Source organism: Mastacembelus armatus, chromosome 21, assembly GCF_900324485.2.
Source record: "Mastacembelus armatus chromosome 21, fMasArm1.2, whole genome shotgun sequence".
In the NCBI taxonomy this organism is placed as follows: domain Eukaryota; kingdom Metazoa; phylum Chordata; class Actinopteri; order Synbranchiformes; family Mastacembelidae; genus Mastacembelus; species Mastacembelus armatus.
Genome location: NC_046653.1, coordinates 17,662,653 through 17,687,025, shown reverse-complemented (window position 1 = coordinate 17,687,025; position 24,373 = coordinate 17,662,653). Strand labels below are relative to the sequence as shown.

At 40.1% G+C, this 24,373-nt stretch overlaps 1 protein-coding gene across 2 annotated transcripts; it reads right to left on the bottom strand.

Moving 5' to 3' along the window:
* Positions 1 to 1,099: 1,099 nt before the first annotated feature.
* arhgef7a (Rho guanine nucleotide exchange factor (GEF) 7a) lies at positions 1,100 to 24,007 on the bottom strand. 2 transcript variants are annotated; one of them, XM_026296355.2, is made up of 22 exons: positions 23,705 to 24,007; positions 20,132 to 20,215; positions 15,247 to 15,331; positions 14,974 to 15,107; positions 13,663 to 13,864; positions 12,780 to 12,868; positions 12,130 to 12,224; positions 11,829 to 11,924; positions 11,477 to 11,599; positions 10,149 to 10,287; positions 10,017 to 10,076; positions 9,749 to 9,895; positions 9,508 to 9,594; positions 9,278 to 9,356; positions 9,053 to 9,192; positions 8,174 to 8,395; positions 7,983 to 8,076; positions 7,646 to 7,735; positions 7,018 to 7,197; positions 3,204 to 3,303; positions 2,152 to 2,206; positions 1,100 to 2,066 (listed from the first exon to the last, which is right to left on the bottom strand). In XM_026296355.2, the coding sequence occupies exons 1-22, from the start codon at positions 23,867 to 23,869 to the stop codon at positions 1,944 to 1,946; spliced, it is 2,589 nt and encodes an 862-aa protein (XP_026152140.1). In that variant the 5' UTR covers positions 23,870 to 24,007; the 3' UTR covers positions 1,100 to 1,943. The 2 variants fall into 2 exon arrangements, with proteins under 2 accessions (XP_026152140.1, XP_026152139.1); XM_026296354.2 differs by lacking the exon at positions 7,018 to 7,197 and having other exon boundaries at positions 23,705 to 24,005.
* Positions 24,008 to 24,373: the final 366 nt, after the last annotated feature.

The window sequence follows — 24,373 nt, the reverse complement described above, 5'->3', positions numbered from 1 at the left end:
ACCGGGATATTTGGAGCAGTAAGGTGAGCGATTCAGCGGGAACAGCCGCCGCCCGCCATTACAGAAATACGTCACCGCGTCAGCCATGTTGGAGAGGTCGCGCCTCCTAACGCAGGTAAAGCAGGAAGATGCCTGTCCTTTAATTAATGAGCACAACACGCTGCATTTACAACCAAGTTATCCAGAACTGTGTCTGTAGCTGAGGACACTGGGGTGTAGCTGGATTCATCCACATTTTGAGGGGAAAAACCCATTCCCAGTAACCCAGGTGAGGTTATCTGGGTCATGCTTTTTTTTTTCTTTCTTGTTAGGTCTACAGAGAGTGAGAAAAAGAAACAATAGGCTAAAAGAAAGGAAACAATGAGAGTTTTTAAAATATAAGGAACAGGCAATATGGAAATATGGGAGTCCTTAGGTGTGAAAGGGTCTTGATCTTTCCAGGGATAAAATGGCAGCATGAAAAATAGGACACAAGACCTACACTCCAACCTAACAATAAAGACGACATGAGTTAACTTCCAGGTGAATATCTAGATCAGGGGTGTCCAACACCGAGCCTTATGGACCACTGTTTGGGTTCTAACTATCCCTACCCTAGTCATTCCAGATTACCTGGATTAGGTGTGTTCAATCAGTCAGAAGCTGGAAGATACCATGTCAGAGGGTCGCGTGGGGGAAGGCAAAGTGAATTGGTATCTCCCAGCTTCTTTTTGGCTGAACACACCTGATCCAGGTAGTCAGCTGTGAGCAGAGTAGGGATAGTTGGAAAACAAGTAGGACACTCGACAGGACAGTTGTTTTTGAATGTATTAGTCTGTAAAGTAACTAGTAATGAAAACTTTTACATAAATGTAATGAAGTGTAACTATGGCACAAAGTGGCACGAAAGGTATTTTGCTCAAGTACATGCAAGTCCCTCAAAAGTGTACATAAGTGCAGTACTTCAGTAAATGTACTTTGTTCTCTGTGCCTAATACAAAATACTTAATGCTTCCACACTAAAAATCCTCCAAATAAAACCATCTGAGAAAAAACCCACTCCCAACCCACCTCCAGGTTCTTATCTAGTGTAGTGCACACAAATATAACCAGTGCTCCATTGATGTTGTACCTCATCTTATGGTTTTATTTGTATCAGGTAGTTTGAGACTATTTGATTGGACACAGCTTAGATGTAAATTCCATGCAAGTAAATTGTAAACTTAGCTCAAAGTCCATCTTCTAAAGAGGATAAAGGCTCGTTTCAGCAATATTTACATTATACAGTACACGTTCAATAGCTGTACAATTCCCTAAAGATCCCCACAAAGAAAGTCAAACCACAAACCGGTCTGACAATAGAAAGGACAGAAAAAAAAACAAGCTTCCTGGCATAGGCCCAGGCTGTCAGAGAGCCAACAAAGATGAATTCATAAAAAATAAATAGCAAAAAGAGGATATGAAATGGCAAGGATCAAGTTCACACTTGTCTAAGGCCATATAGTACTAGTACTCTTTATGTACCGCTGGACAGTGCACTAGTAAGTGACTGTAAACGGAGGAGTTCTCCGATTGTCCTCCACACGTACTGAACATGGCTAAATATGCTGGTGATGAATGTTGAAGTACAGGACATGATTTCCTCACCTTCTTGCTTGGTGTTCAAGGAATGTCAAAGTAAAATATATGCTCGAGACTGTTCAGCATTACACAGGACTGATTCCTGTATTTATAAAAAGGGTTAAAGGGAAAAGTTAATGACACCCTTGTACCACACACACACACACACATCCATCTCAAACAAGTACACAATTACCTGCTTACAGATGCACTCTTGCTCTCACTCACACAATCAGCCTTAAATTATGTATGAGTGTGCTTTTCACACACGGTGCAAGCAAGTCCACACACATACACGATCTTCCTTTTTTCGAAGCTTCCGATGGAGATGGTGTAGAGGAGCCTCACAGGTTTGTCTCATCCCACGTTGGGTCATTCATGCTCTTTAAAACCCTCCTCACAACCTTTTCCAGATCCTTCCGTGCTCTCTGCTCCTCCTCCAGTGACCTCTTCATCTTCTTATTATCCTGTGGCAGAAAATAATCATGTAATGCAAGCCTTTTGAAAGGGCCTTTAGTGACAGTGTCAAACCTCTAAGTTTATAACATTCACCTGTTTCAGCTCCTGAACCTCATCCCTCAGGGCGTACACCACATCCACCAGGCTCCTTTAAGACAGCAAGACTTAAAGGTCAGCACATCAGTCATCAGTCACAAGACTGGTTATTAAAGGATAGGTTTACGTTTTTTAAAGTCGGTTTTGAAGAAAACACTCACATTACAATATGTATGTCTCAACAGCAAAGGTTTGCTGAAATCATTGTACTTTTGCATAGAATGGGTGTAGATTTTGTCCTCCAACATTTACAGTTTACTTTAGGTGTGGGTCAGTATGTGCAGGAGAACAAATTAGATCAACTAGAATTCGTTTCTTTGCATATATATGTGTGTGAGCTGTGTTTGGCCACACATTTCAGGATATAAGCATATCCCATTAACTCAGAGCAGTAGTATAAACCAAAAGCACCTGGTTTAACAATAATGATATTGAGTTCCAGTGAACATTTCACTTAAAGGACAAATATGGCTACATTTATATCTTCTTAATGTCTACAAATATAACAGTAAATTAAAATGAAAGGAGTAGGCATGCGATTTCTTTGACCCTAAATATTGGAATATGTTACCTTTCACTACTAGATCAACTTAACTGATGTGTTTGCATTTTATTTGGTTTAATCTCATTGGCGTTTGTTTTTATCATGCTCGATGCATTTTCTTTGCTATAGTTTATTTCTATGTCACAGAGTTGCAAATAAAAATGAAGTGATGATGCATATGAAGGGGTTCTGTGGTTTGTTTGGAGTTAAAACAGTCCTGTTGTAAAAACTCACTTCAGCATCATGTGTATTATTTTGCAACTAAAAATACAGCCCAGCAAATGCAATATTTGTTTGAATGTGTGGAGTTGAAAATGACTGATTTTTAAATGTGAAGTTATTTATTTTTAACAATGTTCTAAAGATTATTTTGAAAGTCTTTAATAGAAATGAATATGCTTGGGTCTGTGTAGCCAGACAGGGTGGACTTTATATGGGATTTATAGTATATAAAAACTGATTTAGGGTAAAGAGACGCATATTAAAGATGTATCTATTATCTTACTTTTCCTCCACTGCACTTTGTCCATTGCGACTGGAATCTTCCACAAGGACTTTCTCCTCACCAGGAATAATCACATGTAGGCCTGTTTCCTTCTGCGGCCCTGTTTCAGAATAGAAGAGCACTCAAAAACTGGTACTTTATTTTTGTCTCTATATTTTTTGTCTCACTTTATAGTAGAGTGAGTCAGTACCAAGCCATCTTCAGAAAATTGCTTATTATTACAGCATCATCCACAAGCAAACATACACTGCAATTTGTAGTAGTAGTGTGTTAGTCATGCACAGACCAGTTATCAGACAAGAGCCAGAAGACAGTGAAAGAAATGAATAGCAGTGGAAATATCGGGCAAATAAATAAATAAACCAAAAAAGAAAACATAAATCCCTTCATTCATTCACAATACAATTCTATATCAATCTGAAATTAATGAGAATTTTCCCCAAATGAAAAGTCAAACCACACATACAATCACATCTCCCGTGCTAACAAATCACCAGAATGCCATTGTCTACCAAAGGACAGATTTATTCAAAACTCATAATACAGAGTTTGGGACTTGAACACTTCAGCAGTGTAGAACAAATACACTGACGACGCTGTTTGCAGAGAAGTCATGGTCACGTGTGAACTGAATACAGCATTAGAGCACACAGAGGACAATGTTGGTCAAAGACAGTCTCTTCACCCTGCCTGTCCCACAGATTGACTTAAGTTTTAAACCACAGAATACACCTGTCACAAAGTATAGCACATGATATAAGGACAGTGATATTCTTAGCTCAAATACTCATAGAATCATCTTTTTTTCTTATTCCATGACATCTAGTATTTACAGAAAAAGGAGACTATGTGCTCTTTATATTTCAAGTCCGTTCTGACAGTATTCTGAGGTTGAATGAGTAATTCACATAGAAATGTTCCTGTATAATCACAGTCTCTTGATTCTTCTATTTCTTTTTTTTCCCTCAATGCTTTCAAAACACTGAAGGTGAGCATTTACACTACGAATGAGCATTTACTTTACAGTAACACTGAATACTTAAGTCTACCTTTTGGACTATATCGTACACACTCTAGGTAGACGACAAAAAGTACAGAATGTAACAGTTTCTATCCCCCCCACCCACTGGCCCGTTACATGATTGTGCAAAATAATTCAAACATTTCATGTTAAGTAAAAAACAAAAAAAAGTAAAAAAAACAAACAAAACAACAAAAAAAAAAAAACACATTCCTTCAGGGATCTTTTTGTAAACACTCACCTACAGAATATCATATAAATAAAAAAATGTCTGTATACAAAATAATGAATACAATAATGAAATAATTTCAGAAACATTAAATACTACTGTAACAGACCGATATATTCCATATGTCACTCAAATTGCTTCCTGTAAGAGGAGATAGATGTCAACCTGTACTTTAAGTAACAATACTGGAAAAATACTTCTTCATAAAAATAGTTATTAATGCAAGATAGCATGGGAAAACTTGTAAGCCATGTCTGGCTTGTGAGGCCGAAGCATAGGTGCTAGTTTGTTACCTTGTGACACAAGGGATGTTTGGGTTTGATATTCCACTAACCAGTTCAAATGATGGCAACAGCTATACATTAAAGAATTACAGTGGCTTTAGAAAGTATTCAGGCATGACCAGCAGTTGAAGTGCCACAGCAAAGGGTCTGAATATTTGATTATTTTCATAAATGCAAAAGTTTCTAAAAACATATTTTCTCTTTGTCATTCTGGGTTATTGAGAGTAGACTAATGGCAGCTTTATTCATTTCAATTTAAATCTACAACACAATGAACAATGCAAAAAGTGAAGGGAGCTGAACACTTTCTGAAGCCTCTGTTGTTCAAAAAGTTTGGGAAATATGCTTATTTGCTTTCTAGTGTGGAAGTGAAATGACCAGCAAGATACGTAGAGTAAAAATGAAGCTGGAGCTAGGAAGAACGGAAGCCGAGAAACACTTGTTTTCTTTCCATGAGTATGACAAGATCGATGTCAATATCTTATTTGCACAACAGCTGAGTCTGAGAAATGGCTCATCTGGCTCTGTCTAAAGGTAAAAACATCCACAACCGGCACATGTGAAGCTCAGTAATTAATATATTTTGTTTGATTATTTAAACAGCAAACACTAAAAGGAGCCATTAGGTCTAACCTGGATCCCACTTCACAGTAATATTCAATTAATAAATATGAAAGTGGGGTTTGTCTTCATGTCTAACTCTTGACCAGAAAGCAAATAAGCCTATTTGGCAAAATGCCGACCAATTCCATAACCAACAGATTCATATATTTCAAATAAAGACATTCAACTAGTACTACAAGACCGAAGCTGTGTTGGGTTGTAGTGTATGGTTAGTTAGTGTCTGGCTGGTATGCTGTTCTGAGTTGTACATCAACTGCTATATGAATGGAGTAACTTGAGATTTAAAACATAATGTACTATAAATGCAACCCTGTAGAACCACTGACAGACAGCAAAATTACTGGACCTAAGACCAGGCTTAAAAGGACGAGGCATAGGAGACTACACAGTTCAGTAAATTATTAAAATTTATGGCTTAAAGGATCAGTTCACCAAAAAATACACTTAACTCTACTAGAGTTATCTAGTCATGCAGATAGTTTTGTCCAGGCTTCACGCCTCTAGTCTAACATACCAGACAGAAGATAGAAGAACCAATAAATAACTAATTAAAAACAACTTCATTGTGCCCTTTTTGACCACATGTTAAACAGTTTTCAGACAGACCACTTTTTAAGTTCCAGCTAAAACTACAGACAGTGAGGTCTACGAGTCATCAACACTAACTGAACACTATTTCTACATTATAGCCGAAGATATTTCTAAGAAAACACATGAAAACCTGGACAAATAAAATAAAAATCTACAGTATCTGCACGGCCAAATACTATTAGCGGTAAGCGTGAAAATATGTGTTTTGGAGGGTGAACAGACCGACCATTCACCATTCCTAGTCCACTAGCTTTTATGCCATTGGTAAAAGCTGGACTACAGAGTGAAGTGTATGTGATGATCTCCTCTTTCTGTAGCAGCTACAACAAAGAATGGACTGAGTTTCAATTGATGTCAGCAAGGAAACTGAATATTTAGTAGCTGTCTAGTTATGTTATTCTGCCAAGGGCTGGAAATATGGACAAAACTTTAAATTATGAAAATGAATGAATATAAATGTTAAGAATTTGGATATTACATTTGTAAGCTGCTGTATTTTCAGGCAGCAGGAGCACATGTGCCTGAACCTGTGTGTGCGTATGTGTCGCGTCTGTGCTATATTTGAGCATACATACTCTAAAAACACATACTGGAGAGAAGTAGTATATGGTAAATTGAATACACTCATTCCTGAATTACATCTGAATATCAGACAGGAAAAGCTCAGTCCTCATCCCTCCCTCCCTCCCCTATATCCACTCCATCCTGCTACTCTGCTATGAGAGTATGCCATATTTGTGGTCAAACAATGGGAGTGGTCACATTCAAGATAAATTAACAAGGATTACCAACTACAGAAAGAGAGGAGGCACATAAAAGGGAAAGTGGCAAAGGCAACGGGGAGATGCTTTAAACATCTTAAAATAAGCTGTTGAAAAATAAATAAATCAAATAAGTTAACAAAAAAAGAACAAATATCAAATAAAAAATAAATACATAAATAAAAAAATCTAGTTTCTTTTAATACATTGAAGGTAAAAGAGGTAAACCTGCTGTACGTTACATTACAGTACAGCGTTGCAGCACTGTACGTTCTTTAGTTCTGGTGAGAGATGCAGCTCTTGCGCGGAACTGAACCCATTCTGTAACTGTGGGTGGTCCAGATGGAGTCATAGTCAGAGTCCTCCGAAAGGTCGGAGGTCAATTCTGGCCGTGACACGCTGCTACGGCGACCTGGCGAGTCCACACAGGACCGGTCCACATCCGCCAGCACGTGGTTGTGCATCAGGTCAGTGCCCTGCCAGGCTGGCCGGGGCAGGCCAAGTTGACAGTGAAGTTGCAAATGTGTAGGTAAGAAATGGAGGGCGATGAAAGAGGAGAGACAGTGCAGGGGAAAGGAGGTAGCATACGTAATACGCAACAAATGGTAAATTGTAGAATCAATAAGCGATGCAGGATGAGATGATGGAGCAAATCAGAATACGTGGAGGAAATTATAGTACAGTATGGAGAACACAAAAGGAAAAAAAAGCAGGAACGCCAAATAAACCGGAGCAATGTAAAGAGTGAGGAGTGAAGGAGAGACAGGAAAAAAGAAAGACACTGTTAGAAGGATCGGCTCAGAATACCAGTGTTAAAGAAAGGCACTGAGCAATAGAATACAGATATAGCTGATATGAAGACAGCAAGCTCCAGTATGGCCTTCTCTTTATTTGTGCATGCACATGTACAGTAGAATTATGTGTTCTCTTACTGGAGTTCAGAGTCTGCCTGGTTTTGGCGCTGGTGCAGTACGCCTCAATAACCTTCAGGATCTGGGCATCTTCTTCCAGGGCAGCAGTGCCTGATAACAAGAGGGTGCATGGGGAGACACTTTAATCAACTTGCATATGTCCCTCAGATTGTTGGTCACTGCCTTTCACCTACTCTCTTACTGCTGAGAGTGAGATGAGAATATCAGTATCAATCTCACATCTGTTAAGTAAGAAGCTACAGCCAGAAGATGATTAGCTTAGTTTAGCTTAGCATAAACATTTGTGTTCACCACACACTCTGGACACACTCTGCCTTAGGAAAGACAATGAACATACTCTTCCTCAAAGCAAATTCCTCCTCAGACTGTTTCCTCTCAGGTTTCCGTTTGGGAAGGAGTTTCTTCACACTCTTAGGACTCTTACTAAGATCCTGTACACAAGATTTTTTAAATAAAAATTAGAGAGTTTACATTTAAATTAAACAAACATATAAAACATCAAAATTACATAGGAAAACAGTTTCTCACCTCCTTATAGCAGAGAGCAGCAGAGGGCCGCAGTGGGGGTGCAGGCCGTAGGCAGCTCAGGCTCCAGGGCTTGGGGGTGTTAGGTGGCTCCAGTGGGCCCCACATCATGGTGCTGTGAGACATTCCATGGGAGGAGGGGTGAGGCAGAGTGTGATAGGTGGGGGCCACTGTCATGGCTCTCCCTTCGGCATGCCGTGATGGGGTGAAGGGGTGAGATGGAAGCTGAGGAAAGCAAACAACAAGGCCTGATTGTTACACAATAGACTGTTCTGCTTCTCCACTGAGTAACAAACACCGACTGTTTAGCAAAAACATGCCCTTTATTATGCTTTTACTTATTACTGCATAAAACTCATACCACTGACCTCAAGGACTGAATAGAAAATCTTTTACTTAGGCACTGTGTCTCGTGTTCAGGGTCAACTTCCAGTTAGATACTCTCAAAATCACCTCAATATTAGAAAGCTTGAGGCACATCACACCCCCTTCTAATAACTGCAGATCAATTTCTAGATATTAAAAGTTATTCTTCAGTTACCTCTTACCATGATGCAGCCACTAAAATGCAGACAAAATTATCATTACTGTTGAATCTTTATTCCAGGGCCTATGCTTCTTATTATGTATATGTACTCATTTCATTAAATGCAACAGCCACTCTTGTAGGAGAAATAAGCTACTTCACACTAGACTTTATAGTAATTGTAGATGACTGCTATGCATTATGTCAGCCAGGCTCTCATTGTATGTTGATTTGAGGGTTCACATTGTAAAATCACTAAGAAATCAACATATACATTTAGTGTTACCACTATGACAGGTATCAAATGCATAGAAAGAATATAATCTGCATGTGGTAAGTAATCATCAGCTCCTGACCGTGTGGCAGGGAACAGTGAGTGGTTTGTGGCTGGGAGCTGTGGCTGTAGCATGTTTGATCTGTCTGCTCAGGTGTTCGACCCAGTCCTGCAGATCCTGCTGGTTGGTGCACACCACCTGGAGACGGTCAAACATTGTGCCTGCAGCGAAAGAGTCAATGTTGTTAAAGACACTGCTTTTAAATAAAACTGAACTCTGCATCTTGGTCATCTCATGTACCCTTACCGCTGAGCTCAAAAGCATTTTTATGAGCTTCACAATCTTCTAGTTTGCTCACTGTCATACTGGCCAGGGGCAATTTTCCCTGCAGAACAAAATCAAAACATCAGACAAAAAGACACAAAAGAGAAATTACCTTTCATCTACTGTGTTACGTACATAACTCTGGTATTAAGTCTCAGAAAAGGAAGTTTCAATCAGATTGATCTGAGTAAGTTATTGAGTAAGTTACTGACCTGGAATATGAAGCCACTCATCCTGGGACTGGCAGACAACATGAGGAGGACATGGGGGAAGAGCATGAGGTAACGCTCACTCTTCTCCTGACAAACAGGAAGGGGGTCAGGAAAAACAGAGGAGATGGAAGAGAGTGAACACTAGTGTTATTTTAGAAATGCAGTGGTTTACAGTAAACAAATGACTATTTGCAGCAATTTATAGCCAAGTAAAGAGCAGGTGAAGGATGTAAGCTGGTACCTCTGAGCCAGGACTCTGGACTAAGACCTGGCTCATGTAAAGCACAGAGCCTAGGGTTTTAATGTCATCCCCCTCCCACAGGCGGATGGTCTCGGTAAGAATCTGCAGCTCCAGCTCCTTACGCTTCCGCACCTCCTGGCACTGAGCCTAGCATGATGGGAACAAACAACTGCTTTAAGGCCTGCTGTTAATTCATGTACTTCAATAACAAGTCATGTTTACAATGTACATCTGACTGTGCAGGAAATACATTCAGCTTTCAGCTTACAGACAGATTTTTGAAAGATGCCATGCACTTCTGAATGTCTGGCCTGTCAGGATGACTCTCCTGTAAGACAAGAAACATATTGGTTATTGAACAGAAACAGCTCTAGACAGGTGTTTATGCACGTACACGTACCTCCATGTGTCTCTCCAGCTCTTTGAGTAAAGTGGGGTATTTGTCAAGTCTCATGAAGGGTTTACTGAGGCCTGTGGTCAGGGTGAGGATCCCAGGATTTACTGCCCCCCTTCCTTCCATAAACTCCCCCAGGACTTCACTGCAAGAGGAAGGAAAGAGAGAGAGAGAGAAAATTTAACAAATTACAATTTACTTAGCTACAATCTAATATTTGCTATAAATGTAATTCTTAAAACAGATACGTTTAACATTGCTTTCTCCTGAAATATATTTACACAACAGTTGTTTTACATTTGTTCTGTGATTTTAATTTAATTTTATCCTATTGTATTTTATTTATCCTTGTTTTCTGTAAATCATATGAATCGTTTTGTATGTTTGAATTATTAATGCTTTTTGTATAGATGCATCTAGGGTTGCAGCTAACACTTATTTTTATAATCAATTAATTTGCACATTCTTTTTATATAATTGATTATTTTTATAGTCTATAAAATGATCTAAAATAGAGAAAAATGCCTGCCAATATTTCCTGAAGCCTAAATTACATCTTTGTTTTCACAATGTCTTGTTTTGACAGTATGTACCAAAAACAGGAACACAGCAAAACTACACAAAGACAAACTTTAACAATACAGACTGAACAACATGATCACAACATGTTTAAAACAGTTCCTCTTGCACAACCTTGTGCATGATGGGGGCTGCTCACATGCGTCATGTGATGACGTCAGTGTCGGTGTTGTATGTCTAGACTGGTAAGGGCTGTCCACATTTGGGTCTGGTTTAATGACTCTTGTGCGGTTCTGCTGTTTTCTGGTCCCTTATTTTGAGAATTAATTTATGCATGTCAGGTTTAGGTAGGTTTTTCACAAACCTGTTTTGGATTTGCTCTGACTTTTGGACCTTCACCCTGTTGTACTGTGCTTACTTTAATTAACTCACGATGTGGAAAAATATTTTTTCAGTTTCTTTCCTCAGTTCTACTTGGATTATTTTGCTTTCTATAAAAAAAAAAAAATCCTGCCTCAGCTGCGAAGGTTTTGCAAATAATGAAAAACAGACTGCAAAGTATGCACTTAGTCTCCAGAATCACAAACCACAATAGCCACAGTCAGCAAACAGCAGGTAGCTACAGCTGCAAAAGTTAAACTCCATAAAATCCAAAAATACACCCAGTACCCTTTCTCTATTCTAACAATAGTGGTTAGAAACAGTTTATGTAACATGACAACGTTCTTCTTTTTCCATGTGACCAAATGCGTTGCATAAAGGCCAATCGAAGACACAGTAAAATCATACTAAATGTAGCTGATGCATAAACATACCTGTGTTGAGTGAGCACATTAACCGCAGAGGGGTGGTTGGAGCAGTAACTGGCATTGAGAGCCTTCATCTGTGGCATGAGATTGAGAAAGAAGCCACCTACCCTTTGCTGGCTTTCTGGAAGCCTACATGAGAAAAAAGATCACACACAAAAAAATATTCTGAAACACAAGTGTATGGAAAATGTATGTGTGCAGTGGGCTGCATGCATTCCAAAAATCACAGTACTTCATATTCCTGTAAAAGGGATAATTTTGCATTCCTGTAGTACAGTGAGTCCAACACTAGATGTCCCTCTGCTTATTATGAAACACTGCTGCTGCAGTGGGGTTGTGCGTGCAGGGAGGGACTAACTTGGTGCAATCCTCCAGTGATTGGACGAGCATCTGCTGGAAGGTGCTGATTTCCTCGAGGTTTCCTAGAATCAGAGCCACATCTGAACTGTTCAGTCTGGAAGGAAAAAAAAAAGGTAATGAGAAAAGCAAAATGGTGACTACATATTCAGTGACATGCAAAAGAAAGTTAATCACTCAACCCAGATTTGCTGTTAGGAAAAAACATCAAATCTGACTGATTCAGGATCCTGCTGTGCAACAGCCATGTTAAAATAACCAGTTTCTGGTTTCATAAAGCTTTATTTGTAAATGAGTCGTACTTATCAATACTCTGAAGAGGTCGCAGGTAGTTTGTCAGGAGGCTCTGAAGGTCCTTGGAATATTCTGTCTCTGTTTCTAAAATGTTCTGCAACACCTAAAACAGAAAAAAGGGGAAAACACCTTAAATTAATTGTCCTTAATTAAAACACTGGAGGGGGCTTTGCTAAAATAGCTTTGTTCTTTATTATACAGACTCTACGTGGGCAATAGTGCCACAGTTTAGCATTACACAAACACAAAAACACTACAACACTTGTTTGTTGATTATAATGCAACTGTCACAGCTTTGCAATATCACTTCTTCCTTCGGCTACAGCAACATTGTTGAGAACAGTCAGAGCATTTTAGACAAGAGAGGAGAGAAAGTGTGTCAGCGAGTTGTTTAGAGACAGCTGCTGAAGAAGCCAACTAGATTTTATCCCAGCACTCCATTTAATTATTTTCAGACAAGACAATTTTACAAAAGCTTAATGGAAAAAACATAGATAGACAAAGATAAAAAAAAAACAGGCACTAACAAAACCTTTCTAAACAGAGGTATTACCTTTGTCAACATGATGTTAGTGGAGAAACCTAAAGACAGAAGCAGTAAAGAAAAACAACTGGAAAATAAGAATCATTTCAATAAAGTGCCGAGTTGTGTCCTTACCAAGTTATAGTATGTCTTGCTGATTGCAGACGTGTCAAAGCCTTTAGGTGGGCTCTTAAGAGTGCCAGACTTGGGGGACACTTGTTTGTCTGTCACCAGAAAGAGAAATATGTAAGTAGGGAACATCTACCTATATACCTGAATGATTAAATATCATGTAAAATGGACTAATAGGCAGTGTTTTGGCCTAATCTGCCCTACCCACGTACATTTATATTCAAATAACCTTACTACTGTAGTACAGTATCATGACTTGTAATTCCCAAATTATCTGCATACTTTGCATTGAATTTCTTTTAAAAATCTGTGTTTTCAAACCAATGTGCCTTCTTCTAAATTCTGAGACTAAAGACATAATTGGCTGTGTAAAGAAATGCTGCATCTTAACCAGTTTTAAAAACAAACAAAAAAAAAGAAATCCCAGCAGGCTACGAGAGGCAACTTTAGTTATGTTACTATCATGAGGGCAGATGACAGTGATTATAAGTGAGCTGTGATGTTGTTTACAATTTGGCAGTTTTTGTCTGACAGAGACTTGAGAACGTCTGTTTAGAAAATTGTTTAATCTGTCAAGCTGCTACGTGATCATTCAGAAACGAAGGCTGGGGCAGCAGACCTATTCACAATTTTGTGGTTTGAAGGCTGCAACTACCAGTTTTGGAGATTGGATCGAATGCAGTCTGATATAATGAATCACCAATGTTAATATCTTGTGAGTCCAAGTTTGAAAATACACACAGAAGCTTTCTGTGAAAACATATTTAGTATTTACTTGTATATCACATCACAGTGTCTTCTAATCTTATTAAATCATGAAATTCAGGACAGGGTATCGCTGTCATCTGTCATATTTATACTACCTGCTAGCTGCTGAGGCACCTACCTGACCCTTTGACCTCACGGACATAGTTGCTAGGAAACCACCCGGTCTTGCCATTGAGCATCCCCTCCCACCAGCCCCCCTCCTCCTGACGTGTCACATTGATGATGTCTCCCTTGGTAAAGGTGAGCTCATCCTCATTGGTCTGTTGGAAGTTGAAGCGTGCCTTCACCAGCAGCTGCTGTCCGCTGTTTTCCGACATGTCCTGGCAAACGAGGGAATGTTGTCACCAAGGTGGGAATGAAACAAAAAGAAAGTTTTTTTTTTAAAGAGTTTTGTTATGATCCATTTTTTGAAAATAAAAACTGTGTAATATTATTTCTCACCCTACCCATTTTTTTTCAACCCTCAGAGACTATGTCGCCTGTTCTACAATGACTTCAGAGCTGTGGCAGACAGCAGGTAGAAACAAATAACTACACATTATGGATTTCATTGGAACATGCAGAATTAAGACATTCTCTGCTGAGTGTTCTTGAAGCTGGCATTGTTCCTGATTACTTGCATTTTAAGAACCCTTAGGTGATTTCAATTTAATTTCCATTTGGAATTATTTATTTGTCAACGACAGAAACAGTTAAGACAGTGGCTGCTTATGTTACTGCAGCACGACTGTGTGTACAAACGAAATGTCATGCACTTTTTGCTTTCTGATGAAGAACTATAGCTCAAGTATGACAGTGCTGATGAACTAGTATACAGATGTAATTGCAAAGATGCCGTATATACTTGTTTTGCTTCACTTTTTTATTTATTGTAGAAATAAATTTAAACCAATAAACATCTTCAACACAAGTAAACCAGGCGGAATCAGTTTGTGGAATCATCTCATCATATTGCTGATGTTAATGGGGAGATAAATGTAGATTTATTTCCATGCAGGGTCTGGTGGTATACGTATTTCGCAGAATAGCTCTTATGACCTAAACAAAGGTCTAATCTGCAGAAATAACTTGAAACACTATGTGTGGACGTGCAGGGCCTTTAACTATCCATTTATCATTATATAATCACATCCTGCAACAACTTGGAAACCAGTCTCAACATTAAAACACTCACTGAGCTACTACAGTTAATTAACCACTTTGTTTTGTTATTGATTATTGATTAATTCTTGACTGTTGCAGTAAACTAGCGACAACACTTTACCATTATCCAACAGGATCATTAATAACTAAATATTAAAAGCTTCACAACAATAGACTTAATGGCTGCTTTGGATTACATTATATTTGAATAGTATCATTTTGTGCTATTGTGTCTACATTTTGGTTTAGCTCTATTGTGCTCCTAATCTTAGTGTGTTGACCTCACCAGACTGCGAAACTGGTTCTGCAGCAGCTTTGAGGTTCGGCCCAGTGAAGTCTGAGAGGACAGTGACTCAAACGACTTGATGCGGTGGGCTGAAGAGTGTCGGGAGCACACTGAATCACTGCCCACGCAGATATCTGAGCAGAAAGGACAAAATATAAATACACCAGACGTGGTAGTTGCAGTCAGTGCCCACACACCTATGACTACCCACCTGTCTTTCATAAAAACACCCCCACACCTATTGTGAAACACATATTGCACTGCTTCACTAACCTGCTGTTACTTTATTCAGAGCAACCAGACTGCTCAGCACCTTTGAGAAGTTCAGCCCCAGCAGCAGGTCACTGGCTTCAAATGGCTGTGGATGAGAAAGGGCAGGGAGCTGAAGATCACAAGGGCCAGAAAGTCATCAGCAAGTACATTTCCCCTTTAAAGCTAATCGCTAATTTCAGTGCAGCAGGATTGCGTCATCACTTGGCCACACTGACAGCACTGAGCGGTCAATCGATAGCTCTTGTTATCTCTGACAGCAGCAGCTGGAGAAACACATAGGCAAACAAATATATCTGCAGCAACTACAAACAGACACAGTACTAAAAGGTACTGACGGAAACTGAGCTTCTCTGTCATCAAAACGTAAGACTGGCACTGTTAAAGTTTCTGTTACCGCTGTCATAGCTCATGAAGTAAAAAACAATCCATCTTCCTGACAAGTACTGTCTGCAGAGTCAAACCCTTGTTTACTAAAAATGCCAAGAAGTTCCCAGGGCCCAAAGTGACAACTGTAAATTACTGGGTGTGTCTGACCAACAGTCAGTAACACAAAGATATTAAACTTTTATATAAGGATCATAATGATTAATGGAATACTCAAATCTTTTCTGGTTGTACAAATGAGCCCTGTCGCACTGGGTGACATGTACATTAATCCACAGCTGAAAATAGTAAAAAAAAAAAAAAAAAAAAATTGGTCCAAACAAATGCACTATTTACTCTTGGGTGGGTGAATAGCTAGGAAAATTTTACCAAACAAAATATGACCCTAACACCGAGTAACAAAAACTGTACCAGTGGCATCAAATATGTAGTCGAAGAGTCAAATCTTATTATTTGATGAGGTAGTCCCCGTCTTAAATGTTAATTTTACTGATTTTAAACAGCTCTTTGTGCCAACATAACATTTCAGTTTTGACATCTTTGGCTTGTTAAACAGGAAAAGGGTTTGTAAAAACCTATTTAAACTTCTGTATGTCATTCTGCTATCCTTATGGACACTCAGGACCACACCAGTACTGGTATGGAAAGGTTTTCCCCTGCCCTGTGTTTGAGTAGCTCAGCTGTTTGGGGAAATTACTTTGGCTCTTTAAAAATGACTTCTGAGCTGTGTTTATCACCAGTACGGATGAATGGGCGTGAGGCTGGTGCTGCATTCATGTCACGAGTTGTATCATACGCATGGGAAAACGCATATATGATGTATAGAAAAGATACCCATGTTATCGCCTTCCAAGCATTCACATCAGACAACACAGTTGTATGATTGCAGAGTTGGTTGAAACACTATAGATCCATCACATTTGGGTTGAATCACATTAAACAACAGACTAATATCAACCATCCCAGGTTTTCATGGTTTCCGGTGCATCTAATACACCAAGTCAAACATGTCAGAGCCTTCAGAAAAATTTCTTTCCCATGACTGAGATGGTGAAGCGAACGCTATTTAGAAATCAAAAACTTGTAACTACTATAATGAAGATAAAATGAACACGTGTGTCACAGACCAGAAGGAAAGTCTGAAAGTAAGAAAAAAAAAAACAATGCCAGCCTTATGCTTTAGCTGCAGTAAAAGCGTAAGCACTGTCTGCATCACTGCGTGACTCTCACAAGCCACTTCGTTAGTATGAATGGCAGTTATTGTATCTGTGTTGATGACTGTAGCTGTCCTTTCTCTTCCTGTGTAATGGCTCCAAGTGATTAGTTACTTCAGTTCTACTAAGAGTGAGTGACTGTGAGATACGAGTCTCTTTCATCTTCCGCTCTGATTGCAGATATGTCCTCAGGGAATATGAATTTGAAAAAGTGCAACAGAGAGTACTTGTGTATATGTGTTTGTGTGCGTGCACGTTAAAAGATTTGCCGTCACTGGTGAGCATTCATGTGAAAGCACTTCCTCACCTGTCTATACTGTCACTGGGACTTAAACAACAGCCCACATTAAATATTTATACTTTAATCTTCCATGAATACTGCAAAATCTGAGCTCTTCCTCCATCTTATACGCTATTTCAATAGGATTCCCATTAGAAAAAAAAAAGTCACCCATCTCTTTAACAGTGTAGCACAGTGACTGATGCACATTAAACATTCATGCAGGGAGATAATGAACATGACTAGCACGACAAGCTTAGACATGTCTGCTAGGCCTGAGCATCACAGTCAGGTAACGATCGCTCCGAGCAGGCTGAGACAATAATGCAACACCCCTCTGTGACTCAGCAAGCTGCAACAGCGTGACGAACTGCTCCCACACTTGTCATGATGGAGCAAATGAGTGTTTACCTGCATAGGGTATTACAACCAACGACTCAACGTTTACTACACATAAAGGGTTATGGTCACACATGAGACCTCATAAACAGAGATAAGAGTGATAGTGAAATATTAATGTTTCTATAGTAACAATCTAATATTGTACAACTGTGAGAGAGTCCAGAATACATGCAGTGAGGAAACAAAACACGGGGGTTACGGACTAAGTGTTAGGAGTTTTCGCGATGGTCACACTGGATGGACTCATTGTCCTTTCTTTTTTTTAACAAATGGTCCCCGAGTTTTAGGACAATGCAGTAGGACAATAGTCCTAAACACACATACAGCCCAGCCAAGTAGTTTTCCATCCATCCATCCATTGTCTATACCTGCTTCTTCCTAACCAGGGTCACAGGGATTTGCTGGAGCCTATCCCAGCTCTCTTTGGGTGAAAGGCAGGGGTACACCCTGGACAGGTCACCGGTCCATCACAGGGCTAAGTAGTTTTCTTTAGCACTAAACAGTGGGAGAGTCTTCACTGGCCTGGTCACTCACCTGACATTACCTCGACTGACCATATTTTCCCTTCACGATGGCCAGACTGAAGATAAAAAAGCACCCAAGGCAAGCAATCACTACAGAGTTTTTTAATCTGATTTGATGTTTTGACCTTTCTGCTTTATGGGTCTACCTCTGGTGAAGAATGCTGCAGTACAGAATTGCTGCACTTGTTTTGTTCCACTTTGTTTTCACATTTGTTTAATCAAACAAAAGTGGCAAACATGATCTGGTTCAAGCTTCTAAGATGTTATGATTTGCTCCATTTTTGCATTTTACATTACTTTAAATTAAATAAGAGTCAGATAGCTCAAGACATCTGAAGATAAACCCAGGAGAACTGTGGTGGCCATTTTTCTCTCTTTTAATTAGTTTAATTAGTTTTTTTTTATAAATAGGTTCCTTCAAATATGTTAAAAAGCCTTTGCTTTTATTTTAATGGCGATGGACAGATTCAAACTCTGCCATTAGTTGAGACAGATGGATCTGTAATTACTGCCAGGGTAGACGCAGGATAAGGTTACTATTCCAGAGGGACCAATGAGGTCATGGGAACTCTAATGATCACTTCCTGCGGTCAAAGGCATTAAAGGTTAAGGGTCAGCAACAGCAGCTGCCTAAGTGCCAGACATGGTCATGAGTGCCTAATCCTCAAGAAGTATCCAAATTATTTCGAAAAGATCAATCCTGTTGAAATATTCCAACTAGACACGCAAACACCAGCACGGTGATGCTCAGGCAAACTTAACTCTACTAATACGAGGTAGGTCAGGACTGTAGAAAGCACAGCCTCAATCTGTCCGTCTTTCATGTGTAAGCAGCCTCTGCTCTAATCTGCAGCCGCAGCTACCTCGGGTCAGAGCCAGCAGTATTCTGGGCTCTGGAGAAGATCCATCTTTGCTCTGTGGTGAGCGGGAGCGCTGCCATGTCCCAAACTACAGTAATCCTGCTGTCTGGTTCACTCAAAACAACACAAAAAAACATCACATACATATAAAGAAAGTTTCACACATAGGGCCCAAATATAGTCTGAAAACACAGGAAACTGATGGCAAAATAGAGCACTGCACATTGTCCTGGACATACAGGATGTATGGGTGTGTGTGTGTTTATGCGTTCTGACGGGCAATTAGACTATTTTTTATTTTAAAAAACTGTAATTATTGTTCAACGCTGTTGCCAAGACCTGTCCCTGTAGCAACGTGTCCCTGCTTCTGTCTACTAAATGGCTTGTTTCACGCTCGCACTGTGATGGTGCTCTGTCTCACCCCATCTCCATCTCTTGCTCAGTGGCTGGAGATGCAGCTGGGAGAGGCAAAGCTGGGGAACACTGAGTTGCATTGTCAGACTGGACTGGTTCAATGACCCTCTATGCACTGGCCAACACACAGCCTTAAAACAGCACGTTGCCCTCAATTTGCAAGAGACCATGGCTGTATTTTCATTACCCACAACTAGACCATACACTTCTCTTATCTCTAGATGGGCCTGAGGTACATGTTTAAACTCCCAATAATAACACTGTAATTACAATACTACAAACCCTACTTACATAACAATGCTCCTATATGGTTCATTGCTGCAGTGGCAATGTGTTTTGTTTCTTTCTAGCCAACTACTTTAATACCATGGCTACTGTGAGCTGGTGGTGACAATACAGCCACGCATGAGCCCGACCACAAAGCCTTGCATTAATTAGAAAGCGTAAACATTATCCAGGCGCTTCTACATTTAAGTGACCAATCTGAACAGGACACATTGCGACTGTTTCATCGATCAGTGTCACTTCGGAGTTGCCAAAATGTTGCAAATGCATCGCAAGTGGACGGACGAGCAAAGATCTCTCCACCCGGCGATGGGTGATTGTTCTCGGCTGCTACTTCACTCCTCCTCCCTCTCAGCCAGGGGCTCCGTGCGTCCACTCCACGGACCCATTGTTTATTGCAGCAGAGCCTCCTCTCCAACATGCAAACAGTACACTTCAAACAGCACCTTCCTATGGTAGGATATGCAGAACAAAGTGCCACATAAACACCAGATACGAGCCCAAACGAGAAAAGGCACTTACCTCGACGCGGAACGATGTGCAGCCCTTGAGAAACTCCTTTATGTTGCTCAGGCACTCGCCGTCATTTTTGGGCTCTTGGTAAATCTGGAAAGACGGAAACGCTTGTTAAAGACGCACATCCAGCGCTTTGCCTTTCACACTGCACTTATCTGTGACTTTATGAGCCCAATAAGTGGATCTGCTTTAGCGACGCTCCGGGAAGGCTGAACACAAATCCCACAGCGGGGAAGTGAAGGCTGTAGCACTGGGACGAGGGAAATGACGTTGGCCAACAAGGATCCCCACTGATGTTACAGCCTATGGGTGATGGCTTCTATATAAAAAAAAAACCCTTCTTTGACAAAATGGGCACGCAGATAAATTGTAAGAAAAATACAAGATACCATGACTGATAGAAGACAATGGTGGGAACACACTGAACCACACACTGAATTCAATAAAAAGTCAATACAACCATAAACTCCACCTTTACAGAGTTATTCATGTTTAGCCTGTGTATAACGTGTATAATGGGATGAGGAGATTATCAAAACATATACATTCGATTGAGACCTTTAAAATAAATATTTACATTTAACTGTGAAGTTTAAAATTATATTGAGAGCTGTTTCTAATTTCCCCCATTGACATATATGAGAAGGGAATATTAGAAACATGGATAATGCAGCCCTGTACAACACCATCATTTACTATATAACCTCAGTGATAAGTCATGTAAATGCATTAACGCCTATATGACAGTGTCAATAAAAACCTAACATACATGCATCATAACAGTCTTTATGGGAGCACAGTTGCGTTGCATTGCATTATTATTGATACGGATATATACTTTATATCTGAGTCTGACTAATAAAGATTTATTTTTAGAGGTCAATGTTCAGTCATTATCATTTATTTAGTTTTTACACTAAAACACAACGTATAAAAATTTGATAACAATTTATTAAATTCGACAGTTCAAGATTTAAGACCATGATATCCACTGATCAGTATATTTTCTACTTGAAGAATAAAGTTATCAGTGCTCTCTGGTGGACAAGTAATGTAGTCACTGTTTAGCTACCATATCTTTGGCATTTCTGTACTGACATTTCTTGATACGTTTCACAGACACTGATATATCTACAATGAGATGGCAAATACACAGAGAGTATCTAAAGTGTATATTTATCTTTACCATGGGCCTATTTTTGATCCCTATTCTCTGACAGTGTTTTATTTTATATATTTCTACGGGGACTACTTGAAGACAATACTTTTCTTTATCGCACCTTCGCGTTAGGAGTTCAGGAAGGGAAGCAAGGAGGACTTTTATAGCTAATTAGAAAAAAAACAACATGATATGTTTGGTCTTCCTAAATGGAAACTGACATCTGGCTCAGTTGTGCCCCACATCTACCACTGAATGACAGCCGTTACTCAACCTGAACATGGCCGTGGCAATTCAGGACAGAGCTACAGTAGAAGAGGGCCACATAGTGTGAGTGGACAAGGATGCATCAGATACTGTTTAGGACTTCAGAGACACTCTACTTTTTCTAACATACAATAAGCACTAATGACAAAGGAAATGTTGGATATAATGGACAGCACAGAATGGGGGAAAAGAAAACTACAGTAATATTATAAAGAGTGGGAACAGCAGTGTTTAGAGCATGACTGATGCATCAACAAGACAAATGTAACAGCCAATGCTATGCTTATCACAGATATAATCAGGAGCAAGAAATGTCAGTGGGGATACAACAAAGATCTATTTCAGGCAATGAAGAAACAGTGTTTCCTCTACATTGTTTGTCCACCAGAGAGCAGTGATGTTTATTTATCAGCTATACTGTCTATGTTCTGCACGGTACAAGTCCTTCCATCCATCCATTCTCTCTACCACTTAGTCCAATTTAGGTTCAGAGGATGCCAGAGCCAGTCACAGCAGACACTGAGTGAGTGAGAGGTGGGGCACACCCTAGACAGATCATAGGTCTATCACAGGGCTGACACATAGAGACAAACACTCACATTCACACCTGTGGGCAATTTAGCATCACTAAATCCAAACTTCATGTCTTTGGACTGTGAGAGATAGCCAGAAAACACACAAAGGCACAGGGAGAACATGCAAACTCCACACAGAAAAGCCCTGGTTTTGAACGGGATTTAAACAGAGAACATTCTAGCTGGTGAGGCTAGACCACCGCATCATTGCGCCACCCACAGTACATGTGCTATCCCAACTTCTAATAACCTAATTTAAGTGATCTCAATCAAAAAGATTTGTGCTCACTTAAAAAAAATCAAAGTAATTCACACTGGTAAATATATTATCAGGTGTTTAAAATACCAAATACCAGCCTAAAAAAGTAAAAAATAGCAGGCAACATAATAATTAGAATAATTATTATCAGCTCATTTTGAATTCATTTACAGTTCTGGCTCATCAGATCTGTTACTGTTACTGTCATTTAACAAGTTATGTGGTGCACAGAAATAATAGCCATGTAAATATACCAAATTAGTGACTATTTGCTCGTTTTAAGAGTTTGATAATATAAAAATACTGTTGCTGGGCTGGACCACATAATTTTTCAGGTTTCTGAAAATCTACCTAGCAGGTATTAAAAAAAAAAAAAAACATATTAAATTCTCCCTGAAGAGAGATGTCAGATCAGCTGATTGTGCCACACTGATTTGGATTTCATCCATTTGAATGAGGGAAAAATCTCAAATCTAATTTCAAAACATGTCTGTGCTGCAGATACACACCACAGCAAACGCTCCTGTGTATAAAATGGTTAAACATCATTTGAATATGTCACAAATTCAGACAACAAGCCTTTCTCTGTGAGGGGAAATGGAGGAACCTGTTTGTCATTTAACAGGCAAATGTTCTTCAGGCTTTATATGGAGGAGAACATCCTCTTTTTAGGAAAACATTACCCATTTTACTTCTCCATCTAAACAGACTGACGCTGACTGACAGGCACAAGCTGCGCTGTGTCTTTAAGTGGGGAGAGGGTCCATCGCTGTCTGTGCGCCTTTGCAGTCAATGGCGGCCCACTCTTATAGCCTATCTATGGTCTGTGTGTACAGATAGCCAGTCATCTTTGCAATGCATGAAAACACATTGACATACAAGCTACATCAGCCTGGATTAAAGAGGAATTTAAAACAGAGGCTTCTGTCTGTTGAGTGTTTAAACCTGCACTGAAACACATTAAACGAGGCCTTCACTATTAAGACATTAAAGCACCAGATGACCCAACAGCTTCTGATAAATTTGATCAATTATTTTCATTTTGCTGCGCTGCTGCCTTGTTTGGAGCAGATCAATGCGCAGTGGAAACAACGGGTTTGCGTTTTTACAGGCTGACATGCATATGTGCAAGGATATATAGTGCATGTTTTCGCAGACAATAAGCCGTGCTGCCGTGACCTACAAAAGAAATCGCCTCATGGGCCAGTGGGCAGAAAGAGAAGGCAGACAACAAACCGCGGTTACATGGATCTGGGCAGCACACAGACGCGCCGACGGCGGTTGGTTATTCAGACGAGGGGGGAGCGTATTGCCCTTACTTTCTCCGTGGAGCCTGGGCTGAGCCGCTCCAGCAGTCTACACAAGACCACCCCATCTTTCAGCGAGCTCTGCAGAAATGCTTCAGGATCCGAGATGGTCTTTTTCGGCGATTCCAGCACCCCGAGCGTAATCAACCATGTAACCGTCTGTTCCGCCGAATTCATGTCCAGTCACAACAGATCCTATTCAACAAAGCGGCTGTGTTTGGGTAGGATGTCAACAGCTTAATGCCCCGGCTAAGCTGTCATCGGTGCGTTAGAACAGACACATAATTAATCCAAAAAATGATGCACGGGATGTCGATGAGAGAGAGAGAGAGAGAGAGAGAGAGAGAAAGAGAGAGAGAGAGAGGGAGAGGCTGCGGGAAAACCTCTCCCTGGGGTGGATGCGGATGACGGCTGGCTGATGGAAACTCAGCAGGTCTCGTTTCCTCCCTTCAGTGGTGTGTTTTTCCCCCTCTAACCTGGCAGGCTGTCAAGTGCGGTTCACTGTGATGCGTTGAGGCGGTGGACTGTGGACTGCATACATGCGCATCGCAGCCGCCAGCCGCTCATCCATTGGATGACATCACACAAGAGGGACAAGCCGGTCCAACCAGTTGTTAGGACACTTGAGCATGACACGAAAAGGCTTTCTCTCTTTGCTTTGCATATCCTGCTCTTTTTTAT